General features: G+C 46.9%; 1 protein-coding gene across 2 annotated transcripts; it reads right to left on the minus strand.

Annotated features, from left to right (window-relative positions):
* Positions 1-7,724: 7,724 nt before the first annotated feature.
* On the minus strand, positions 7,725-11,152 carry HOXC4 (homeobox C4). Of its 2 annotated transcripts, XM_064140977.1 has the most exons (3): positions 10,867-11,152; positions 10,654-10,767; positions 7,725-8,438 (listed from the first exon to the last, which is right to left on the minus strand). In XM_064140977.1, the coding sequence occupies exons 1-3, from the start codon at positions 11,150-11,152 to the stop codon at positions 8,065-8,067; spliced, it is 774 nt and encodes a 257-aa protein (XP_063997047.1). In that variant the 3' UTR covers positions 7,725-8,064. The 2 variants fall into 2 exon arrangements, with proteins under 2 accessions (XP_063997047.1, XP_063997046.1); XM_064140976.1 differs by having other exon boundaries at positions 10,654-11,152.
* Positions 11,153-11,679: the final 527 nt, after the last annotated feature.

The following is an 11,679-nucleotide window of genomic DNA, read 5'->3' on the forward strand; positions in this document are numbered from 1 at the left end:
AGGGGAGAGGATGAGGAGAGGATAAGTTGTGCCTTGGAGGTGCTGGGTGAGGTTCGGGGCCGAGCAGTGACTCAATTTAATTAGGTTTTTTAATCCCCAATTAACACTCCCGAGGAACATTTGGGAGTCTCGGAGGGTGGAAGGAGCCTCAATGCCGCGGGAATAAGTGGGAATAAATCCATTTCCAGCCCAGAAACCTCACCCCCACACACACCAAATCCCAAACTTTCGGAGCTGCTGGGGGAATAAATGGGAATAAATCCAATTCCAGCCCAGAAACCTCACCCTCACCACCCCAAATCCCAAACTTTCGAAGCTGCTGGGGGAATAAATGGGAATAAATCCAACTCCAGCCCAGAAATCTCACCCCCACCACCCCATATGCCAAACTTTTGGAGCTGCTGCGGGACCTCCTCTGCCGCTATCACCCCCCCGAAAAAAGAAGCATTCCCGGGATGGATTTTTTGCTTTGACTCTTTTCTCCCCCCCCCATTTTCCAGCTTGTTGATAGGGATTGCAGCGCAGTTGCCACCTTCCTCTTCCCAAAGTCTTCCTCCTCTTTCCCTCCCCCCCCTCACCCCCTGCCTCCTTTTTATTGCTCTTTAAACCCTCTCTAAAACCACTTCTGCAGCCTCTTACCCTTCGCGAAGCTACTTAAGGGCTGGGAGGGAGGGGGGGGAAGGAATAAATCACCCAAAATAAAGCCGAGAGGAACTTATCAGGGAACTTCAAAACAAATTGGGCTGGGAGAACATAAAGAAAACGGAGGGGGGGAACACACACCCACCCCCCCGGCCCTGACCTCAGCTGTTCATTTGAACCTCCAGGAGCACCTTGCCGGGAGGTTTATAGCCCCAAAAATCAAAGGGAAAGGGGGAAATGGGGGGGGGGGAGGATACGACACCTCCATAGGTGCCAGGAGGGGGCTATGGCCCAGGGATGAAGCTGGGAGGTGTTGCTGGGGGGGGGGGGGGGAGCATGGCTTCCATCCTTCCCTCTGTCCGTCCGTCCCGCCTGTCTGTCCCGCAGCTCCGGAATAAACCGGGGTGGGGGGGAGGGTGTTTGGGGGTATGGTGGGGGGGATGAAAGCAAAATTTCTTTGCCTCCCCCCCCTTTACTCTCTCCTCCCCCTCCCCGCACGTTCCTGCTCCTCTTTGCAACCTGATTTTCATCCCCACCCTTCCCAAACTTCCAGAGCCCCTTTTTCGCTCTGAGTTTTTGTTGGGGTGTCCTGTGTGTGTGTCCCCCCCCTTTATTTTCTCTCTTGTTAATTATTTACACTTCCCCTAAGGATTTTCTCTTTCTTTCTGTGTTTTTTTCCCCTTTTTCCATTTCTACTTCTTCTTTCGTGTTTTTTTTTAGCAATTTTTTCACCTTTAATTATTTCCTCTTTTTTCCCCTCTTCTTTTTTTAACCTCTGTTTTCCTTTCCATTATTATTTCCTCTTTTAAGATTATTTTCTCTTTTCAATTATTTACTCTTTTCAACTACTTCCTTCTTCTATGTTGTTTCCTCCCTTGCAATTGTTACCTTCTACCTTTTCCCTTTCCCAATTGGCTTCCTTTTTTCCCAGTTATTGTCTCTTTTAATCACTTTCCTCTTAAACCCCTGTGAAAAAAATCACTTTCTTTTCACAGTTCTCTTTTTAAGCCTTTCCCTTTCCCAATCATTTCCTTTTCACAATCATTTTCCTTCCACAATAATTTCCCTTTCCCAATCATTTTCCTTTCCCCAATTATTTCCTTTTTCAACCCTTTTTCCCCCCAAACTACCTTAATTTATTTTTTAGTCACTTAAATCCTTTCCCTCCTTTTTTTCCCCTCTTTTTCCTTCTCTTTTTTTATTTTTCTTTTATCTTTTTTCTTTTTTTACTCCTTTTTCTTTACCTATTTTCTTTCTTTTTTCTTTTTTCTTTCTTTTTTCCTCTTTTTTCCTCTCTATTTCTGTCTCTCTTTTCTTTCTATTTCTTTTTTCTTTCTATTTTTCTTTATTTTTCTATTTTTCTTTATTTTTCTTTCTATTTCTCTTTTCCCCCCTATTTTTTCTTTATTTTTCTTTCTGTTTTTTCTTTTTTCTTTGTTTTTTTTCTATTTATTTTTTTCTTCCTATTTTCTATTCCTTTTCTTTCCATTTTTCGCCAACTTTTTTTCCTTTCCCTTTTCTTTCTTTTTGTCTTTTTTTCTTTCCTTTTTTTTTTAACACTTGGAATTCTCCGTCCCCCCCCACTCCTCCACCCTCCCACCTCCGGCTGCTTTGGTGCCTTTTTTAATGCCTGCAATGAGGGTTACTCACGTGGCTGGAGTTCTCCTGGACCAGCCGGGAAGAGAGAGCATCTCTGAAGGGAAAGGAGGCCGAGAAGTTTGCCCGCCACTTCACCCTTTCCTCCAGGCTTATTTTGGCGAGGAGACAATGCCAAAACACGCATCACATCTGCCCCAGCCCCCAACACCCCCCCCCCGACCCCAGCCCCCAGCCTCCCCCCTCCCCATCCACCCCATCACTATGGCAAAACCCACAAAGCCTCCAAAGAGCGCTGGAGCCTCCGAATGGGTGTCGGCAGACACGAAGGGGACAAGGCGGGGGGAGGCAGAGGGTCAGAAGGGCTCCGGGGTCAACCTGCTCGCCCCCGAGGAGCTGCTGGCACTCAGAAGTTGCCCTCTCGGTGAACCCGGGCTGGCCGCTCGCCCCCAGCCTCCCAACCTCCCTTGCCAGCCTTGAGTGGAGGCAGCGAGAGAGGCGCCGAGCTCGGGCTGCCCGCGGCGCCCACAGACCTCGCTCCCTTCCTTCCCCGCTTTTCCCAATTATTTTTGCCTCTTTTCCCTTTCCGTCATCCTTTTTTCTCTCCTTTCCTTCCTCTTTCCCTCTCTTTTCCCCTCCTCTCCTCCTTTTCTCCCCCCTCTTTAACCTCCTTTCCCTCTCTTTCCCCCCTTTTATTCCACTCTCACCCCTCTTTTCCTCACCTCTTCTCCCCTTCCCTCCTTTTCCCCTTTTTCCCCTCTTTTCTCCTCCTTTTACCCTTTCTCCCTTCTTTTTCCTCTCCCCTCACCCCTTTCTCCTCTCCTATTTCCCTTTCCCCTCTTTCCTCACTTGTCCCTCTTTCTCCTCTCTTCTTTCCCCTTTTTCTCCCCTTTCCCCCCTCTTTTTTCCCCTTCTCTTCCTTTCTACTTAATCCAGTTGCATTTTTTTATCTTCATTTCCCTTTTCTCCCTCCTTTCCCCCCCCCCTTTCTCCCTGCTTTTTCCCTCCTCTCTTCCTCTCAATCTTTATTTTCCCTTTAATTTCTCTTCGTTTCTCCTTTCTCCTCTTTTCTCTTTATGTTCTTTCCAGCTTTTATCACTTTCCTTCCCCTTTCCCTTTCCTTTCCCTTTTATCCCTTTTTTCTTCTTCCCTTCTTTTTTCCATTTTTCTCCCTTCCCCCCCCTTTTTTTATCCTTTATGTCCTATCCTCCCCCTCCCCCCACCCCATATTTTCCTTTTTATTTCCCTCTTTATTTCCCCTTTCCCTCCCCTCCTACCCCCATTTTCTCCTATTCACACTCCACCTCCCAACCCCGCTTGTCTCTCAGGGCTGAGGGAACTACAAGAGGGTGTTCCTGGCATCCAAGCGACCTGCTACCCCCGGGGGGAGAAGGTTCATCACTCATCCTACCCCCCCCCCCCCAATAAAAAACAACAAACTCCCAACTCCAACACCCCTAAAACGAGAGGGAGAAATCCAACCCGGAGCGAGGCTCTTTCCTTCCACCCTCCTCCTCCCCCAGCCCAGAGCGGTAGACATCCAGCTCTGCCCCCCACCCCAGAGGATATCTAAGGGGGGCTGCCCTGCCTCAGCGTAGGGATGTGGGGGTGGGCACCTAGGGCTGAGCTTTCCTCGCAGTTCAGCTACTTTTTCCCAGCGTTAAACCTCATTTTCTCCCCTTCCTGCTGTCTGTTCCCTCATTTTCCTCCTTATCCTTTGAATATTTTGTTTTATTGCCTCAAAAAAGAAAGAGGATATTGAATATATCCAAACCCCTTCCTTCCCCACGGGCCCAGCTCGGGGGGGGGGGGGGGGGCTGTTTATTGCCCTCGGTTGTGCAGGATCTTTCCTTGGGGGGTGGTGGAAAATGAATCCTAAGTGGCTCCCAGCAGCTCTGTGGATGGAAATAAAGAGGGGGAAGATTTCGTGTCCTGGAGATGTTTTCTGCTTCCACTCTCATCCTTAGGTTAAGATCCCTAAAGGATAACGGGAGGGGGGGGGGGGGAATGGTCCCCGAATGATGAGTTTTTACCTGGAAACCCCCCAAGCTTCCTAGATCCACGTTCCCAGCTCCCACAAAAGGGGTCGAGCCCGGGTGGGGGGCGGGGGGTGGTGTTTAATGGCAGCTTAAATCGATCTTGGAGAGAGACAAAAAGACTAAGTAGATGCAATCGAACCTAAAAAGCAACCCCGAAGCTGCTCGCGAAGCCTCTGCTCCACCAACTCCATGACCCAGGGGTGAGTTTGGGAGGGGGAGGACACCGGGAGCAGGCCTCTCCCTCACCCTCACCCCCCCACCCCCCACCCCACCCCGGGATTTTTAAGCAGCAAAACTTCCCCAAAGCCAAACGTCAGAAATAAAAACTGAACCTCATAAATTAAAGCCTCGAAAATAAAAGCTCTTAAAAAAAAAAAAAATAAAAGAAAAACGAAGCCTAAGAATTAAAATCTCTAAGATAAGCCTAGAAAAAAGGCATAAGCAATAAAAAACTAAGCCTAAAAATAATACAAACCCAGCCCAAAAAATCAGGAAGCAAACCTAAAACACAGAAAATGAGCCTAAAAATCAGAAGGCAAACCTGAGAGGTAGAAACTGAGCCTAAAAATCAGAAAGCAAACCTGAGAGGTAGAAACTGAGCCTAAAAATCAGGAAGCAAACCTGAGAGGTAGAAACTGAGCCTAAAAATCAGAAATTAAACCTAAAACACAGAAAATGAGCCTAAAAATCAGAAGGCAAACCTGAGAGGTAGAAACTGAGCCTGAAAATCAGAAGGCAACCCTGAAAGGCAGAAACTGAGCCCAAAAAGAAAGGGAAAACTGAACCCCAAACATAAATCCTGAGCCTGATAAATAGAAGCAGAGCCTAGAAAACATTAAAATAAAGCCTAAAAAAATGAAGTCCAAAGCCTAAAATAGCCACAAAAATGGGGGGGGGGTCAATGCCAACCTCTCCTCCTCCTCCTCCTCCACCCCCTGTCCTGCCGGAGAAGCACAAACACATTGCCCTGGGGCTGGGGGGACACAGACGGCGACGACACACACACGACACAGCCTAAACTCCCCCCCCCCCGTGCTGCTGTTAATATGCAGCCCCCGAAGGCCAGAGCAGGAGCCGCGAGTTAGAGTTATTAAGGTTATTAGCGTTATTAGCGTCGTTATTCTCGTTATTGTTAGTGTTATTATTATTATTTAACAGCTTTTTCATTGCCTGGCAACATTCCCTGCGACCCCTCGGCTCGGGCGAGGGCGCACACGACAGCAAGCGGTAGCCTTAATGACCATTAATAACCATTAATAATCATTATTAATAATAATAAACACCAAAGCCACCAGAGGCGTTGAGGGGGGAGGGGGAAAGAAAGTTCAGAGCGGGGAGGGGAGATAAAATCAAACCAATTTCAGCGGCAGAGGAGCTAAAACCAAACCGATTTCAGCGGGATGGGGAGGGAAGGGAAAAAAAAAGAGATCAGGAAACACAACTGGGATTTAACTCCCAAATCCTTACACCTCCGCCCCAAAAAACCAAGGAAAATCCCAAATTCTCCTTTTTTTCCTCCATTTTTGGGAGGGGCTGAGATTTCCTCCCCTCGCCCCCCCCCCTCCAAGTCCCTGACCGCGTCGTGATGTCACCAAAAATCAGGAGTTTGGGAGGCAGATTTGAGGCTGCTTCAAACTTCCAAGTGGTGCGGGTAGGATCATCACTGCCCACCCCCCCCGCCCGCCTCGTCCCGGGAAGCAGAGGGTGGGGAGGGGGTGATGGGGAAGAAGGATTTAAGGGGGGAGTGGGGAGGAGGTGGTGGGGAGGAAGGATTTAGGGGAGGGGGAGGTGGGGAGGAAGGATTTAAGGGGGGGAAAGTGGGGAGGGGGAGGTGGGGAGGAAGGGTTTAGGGGTGGGGAAGGTGGGGAGGAAGGATTTAGGGGTGGGGGTTGTATGTTATTGATATTCAGGTTATTGGGGTGATTTCTGAGGGTGGGATGGAGGGGAAATAAGGGGGTGAGAGGAGGGGGGTGTGGGGGGGTTAAATAAGTCACCAGACGTCGAAGTAAAACTAATTGACACTGAGTGCTTTTATTGAACACTTGGGACGTCCACAGACACTAAAACTCCTTTTTTTTTTGTCTTCTTTTTGTTTGTTGTTTGTTTTTTTTTCCGAGTTTTATTGCAAGTTTTACAATGAGCAGGTTGCAAATCAGCCCAAAAACCACAACGAACCACCACCAAAAAAACCCAAACCAAACCCAAACGAACCAACAACCCCCCCCAAACAAAACCCCAACCCAAAAAAGCCCCAAACTCCGACTTTTTGAACCGCTTTTTTTCTGCCTTTTCCTCTTTTTTCCCTTTTTTATGTTTATTTTTTCCCTTCTTATTTTTACCTTTTTTCTTTTTACTTTTTTTAACTTTTCCCTTTTTTTCTTTTTCCTTTTTCTTTCTCCCTTTTATTTTTCTTTTTTTTTCTCCTTTTTTTTCTTTATTTTTTCCTTTCCCCCTTTTTTTCTTTACCCCTTTTTTCCTTTTCCCTTTTTTTCTTTTTCTCTTCCCCCCCCTTTTTATTTTTCACTTTTTTCCTTTTTTCTTTCTTTTTCCTTTTTTTCTCTTTCCTTTTTTTCCTTCCCTCCTGGTTTTTTTTTCTTGTTCCCTTTTTTTCTTTCCCCCCTCTTTTTTTTCCCTTTTTTTCCCCCCCTTTTTTTCCTTTTTTGGGCTGCTTTTAGCCTGATTTTTCCCCTTTCCCTCCCTTTTCATTCCCCCTTTTTCCCTCCCTTTTCATTCCCCCTTTTTCCCTCCCTTTTCATTCTCCCTTTTCCCCCTCCCTTTTCATTCCCCTTTTTTCCCTCTCCATTTCTCAGCCAAATCCCTGCTCTCCCTCCTGTGCTTTTTCTTTGCTTTCTCTTTGCTCTTTCTTCGCTTTTCCTTTGCCTTTTTTTAACCTCTGATCATTTTAAAGCTTTTTTAACACACCCCCCCCCTTTCTAAATATCTTTTTATTACGTTTTGAGCCTTTTCTACTTTCCCCCTCTCTAAACTGTCATTTTTTAACCTTTCCCCGCTACAAAAGAACTCCAGAGCTCATTGTGCGTGAAGCAGGGGAAAGGGGGGGGGGGTGTGGTGAAAACCCATCTTAATTATCTTTTTTTCCTCCCCCCTCAATTCTCCTTTTTTTGTTGTTTCCCTAATTCTCTGTCCCCCCCTTTCTCCCCCCCCATCCTCATTTCCCCTCCAAATTCCCTTTTCCTTTTTCCCCCTCTTGCTTTGCTTTTTTCACCCTTTCCATCTTCTTAAATCCACCCAAAGGAACCTTTCCCTCTTCCTCCTCGCTCCCAATTCCCCCCTCCCCCCAACCGCTCATCCCTCTCCAAGCTCTCCCTCCCCACAGCTTAAAAATATATAGAGATATATAATAAATAAACCCTGCCACGGCTGTAAGAAATAAAAACCGACCCCCCCCAGCACCCACCCACCCTGCAGGTACAAACCACCTGGCCTCATGCTATCGGACATGCATCTAAAAGGGGGGGCTTTTATTTTGGGGGGGGGGGGGGGCGCACACACACGCACACAGAGGACCCGTTGGTTACACGGGAAAATAAGAATAAAAATAATAATTAGAATAATAATAATAATAATTAGAATAATAATAATTAATTAGAATAAAACTAGGAAGAGGAAGGGGATGAGGAGGGGAAGGGAGGGGGAAAGGAAGAACCAAAATATATATATTTATATATATTAGATTCTATAAATAACCCAGAGTCATTTTGTGAAGGGGGTGGGGGGGAGAGAGGTGAGTTGGGGGAAAGGAGGTGGGGGGAAAGGGAAGGTTGGTTCATAACCTGGTGATATCCTCCGTGCGCGGATCCTGCGCGGGGGCGGAGGGCAGCTCCTCGGTGGTAGTGGCGGTGCTGGCGGTGATGGTGGCGGCGGTGGGAGCGGGAGCGGCGGCGGCGGGGTTGGGGGCTGCTGCTGCTGCTCGCACCTTGGTGTTGGGCAGCCTGTGGTCTTTTTTCCACTTCATCCTTCGGTTCTGAAACCAGATTTTGATCTGGCGCTCGGAGAGGCACAGGGAGTGCGCGATCTCGATGCGTCGCCGCCGGGTCAGGTACCTGTTATAGTGGAACTCCTTTTCCAGCTCCAGGACCTGCTGCCTCGTGTAAGCTGTGCGGGACCGCTTGGGTTCGCCTCCATTGTAACTGGGATTCACTGGAAAGGAGGGAGGGGGGAAAGGGAAACGGCAACAGAACACAACCAGGCAAAAAAAAATAAAGAGGGGGGGGAGGAGGGGAAAAGAAGAGTAATAAAAAAAGAAAAAAAAAAATAACAAACAGGAGAGGAGAAAATAAAATAAAGACAACGACCAGACCCCCCCAAAAAATAAATAAAAAGTAAAAACAAGCAAAAAAAAAAAAAAACAAAGAAAAAGAAAACAACAACCAGACCAAAAAAAAAGAAAGAAAGAAAACAACAACCAGACCAAAATAAAGAAAGAAAACAACAACCAGACCCCCCAAAAATAGAAAAATAAATAGAAAACAGCAACCAGAAGGAAAAAAAAAAAAGAAAGAAAACAACAACCAGATTAAAAAAAAAAGAAAATAACAATCAGACAAAAAAAAGGAGAAAAATAAATAGAAAGCAAAAAAAAAAAGCGAAAGAAAACAACAACCAGACCAAAATAAAGAAAGAAAACAACAACCAGACCAAAATAAAGAAAGAAAACAACAACCAGGCGAAACAAAACAAAATAAAAAGAAAAATAACAGGCACAAAAAATAGTAAGAAAGAAAACAACAAACAAAAAAAAAACAGAGAAAAAAATGGGGGGAAGGAGAAAGAGAAGCAACAAAATGCGCCAGAAAAAAAAAAATATATATAAAAATTGAAAATAAAAAGAGGGAAGGGAAGAAATAAAGGAGAAAAGGGAGAGGGAAAACAACAAAACGCAAATAGGAAATAAAATAATCATAAACAAGGGAAATAATAAATAGAGAAGGGGGAGGGGGAGGAAAGGAACCCACAAAACACAAGCAGAAAACAAATAAAAAGGAGATGTAAATAATAACAATAAAGAGAGGGAAGAGAGGGGGGAAGGGAAGCGAGAAAATGCAGCAGGGATAAAAGAAAATGAATTGGAAATTCAAAAGGAGGAAGAGAAGGGAAAGGGAAACAGCAAAACAGAGCGAGAAAAGAAGCAAAAGAAAGGGGGGGGGGGAAGGGGAGAGGGGGAAGGGAAAGAACAAAACACAGAAGGAGGAAAAAAGTAGCAATAATAATAATAATAATAATAATAATAATAATAATAATAATAAATTAAAGGGGTCAAAGAGAGAGGGGGAAATGGAGCAGCAGCAAAACGAAACACACCCCCCCCAAAAAAAAAAAGAATTGAGAAAGAGAAGGGAAAGAGAAACAACAAAACACAACCAGGGGGAAAATGTAATAATCAAAAATAAAGGGGAAAAAAAGATACGGGGAGGGGAAAGGGAAGCAAGAATCAAACAGGAGGGGGAAGAAATGAATGAAATAAAGAAATAGAGAGGGAGGGGGGGGGGGGGGAAGGGCAACGACAACAAAACACAGCCAAGGGAAAAAATAATTTAAACGAAAATTTAAAAAAATAAAGGAAAAGGACCCAAAAAAAAAGGGGGAGAGGGGGGAGGGGCGGAATAAAATAATAAACGAACCGAAATCATTTGAACCAAATCAGTCACAAACCAAACCACGCCAGAAAAACCAACGAGGATGGAGAGAGGCTTGGAAGAGACAACTGGAAGAAGCGGGGAAAGGAAGAAGTGGGGGGGGTGGGGGGTGTGAGGAGGGAAAGGAGGGAGATGAAAGGGGAGGAGGGGGTTGGGGTTGAGGTTGGGGGTGGTGGTGGGGGGGAGTGTGTGTGGTGGTGGTGGTTGGAGGTGTTGGGGGGGGGGGGGTGAGGAAAGAGAGAAGGGGAAAAAAAAAACAAACACCCAAACCCCTACCCCACAAAAATAAGCTAAATAGGCAGTAAAGAACTTTGGGCAGCTGCGGAGTTGTGCGCGGAGCAGGGAAGGGGTTTCCCTGGCTCCAAAGGCTGAATTATTTATGCAGCCCTCACAAAGCTGCCGGAGTTTTTCTCACATCCATAACGGGAGCAGCCACATGGCTCCGGCTGCCCACAGTAGCTGGGCTATAAAATTTATGGTGGGTGTAATTACCCATTCCGAGTCGTAAATCCAGTTCAATTGTGCTAACCCAAAGACTCTCAGGGAAAAGAAGAGAGGGGGGGGGAAGAAAAAAAAGGAGGGGGGTGTAAAAAAAAAAAAAAGGAACAAAAATAATAAGAGAGAGGGAAAAGGAAAAAGAGTGGAGAGAGGGAACAAGGAGGATGGTGCTGGGGAGAGCGAGGGAAAGGGGGAAAAGAGGAAAAAGAAAAGTTGCATACCAGTACTGACGTGGATTTTTTTCATCCAGGGATAGACTATGGGCTGTTTGGATGCTGTGCTGGTGGGATGCTCGGGGGTTGGCTGGCTGCAGGCTGGAGGGACTGGGGAAGGAGTGGTGGTGGTGGTGGAAGAGGTGGACAGAGCAGCAGCCTGCTCGCAAAGCTGCTGCTGCTGCTGCTGCTGCTGCTGCTGTTGCTGGTGGTGCTGGTGGTGGTGGTGTTGATTTTTCTCTGGGATGTGATGGGAGCCCGGAGCCGGGCCGGGTCCCCGCTGGTTCCCGGGAGCTTGGAGCCCCCCGCAGCTGAAAGGGCGTTCGGGAAAGGAGGGTCGTGGAACTGGGAACAGCTCTTGATGGTGATGCTGGTAGCTGGACTCCCGGGTCCGGCTGTAATATTCCGGACTGTGGTCTGGGATGTAATTATTTTGCGAATATTCCTCGCATGGAGGAAATTTCGGATCGATGTAGTTAGAGTCCATCAAATAAGAGCTCATGATCATTAATTTCTGGAGTGGAAAATAATTTTTCTCGCTTTGTCGTTTTTCTGCTCCATAAAGCCCTCCTACTAGCTGGCGACCCCGTAAAGTTACTTTCACCATGTGACAGCCCCGGCCAATCACACCCCGCAGCCCAGTCCCCGGATAAGGAACCAAAAGATGCTGGAAATGGACCCAAAATGAGGGGGGGAGGGCGGTGGGAGTGGGAGAGCGGCCGGGGGGGAGAGGAGATGAAGAGAGAGAGAGAGAGAGAGAGAGAGAGAGAGAGAGAGAGAGGAGGAGGGAGAGATAGGGAGAAAAGGGAGATGGGGAGAGAGGAGATGAGGGGAGAGAGGAGAGAGATAGGAAGAGCGAGGAGATGGGGAAGAGAGAGGGAGAGAGAGGAGAGATAGGGAGAGAGAGAGGGAGAAAGGAGAGAGAGGGAGAGAGGAAGAGAGGAGGTCAGAGCAGAGAAAGGCTCTGCTTGGATCCAAGGGTCTGGAGAGGAAGGGGAGGCAATGTGGGACCTCAGCAGCTTGATGAGGGGGCAG

The sequence above is a fragment of the Pogoniulus pusillus genome, unplaced genomic scaffold (genome assembly GCF_015220805.1).
Source record: "Pogoniulus pusillus isolate bPogPus1 unplaced genomic scaffold, bPogPus1.pri S76, whole genome shotgun sequence".
Classification (NCBI taxonomy): Eukaryota; Metazoa; Chordata; class Aves; order Piciformes; family Lybiidae; genus Pogoniulus; species Pogoniulus pusillus.

What these genes read in the sequence shown, in the direction of transcription:
- HOXC4 (XM_064140976.1), bottom strand. Translation starts at nt 11,152, where the DNA reads ATGATCATGAGCTCTTATTTGATGGACTCTAACTACATCGATCCGAAA. An exon ending in AAAAATCCACGTCAGTACTG is followed by an intron (nt 8,439 to 10,653) that starts GTATGCAACTTT and finishes CCTCCTTTCCAG; the next exon opens with TGAATCCCAGTTACAATGGA.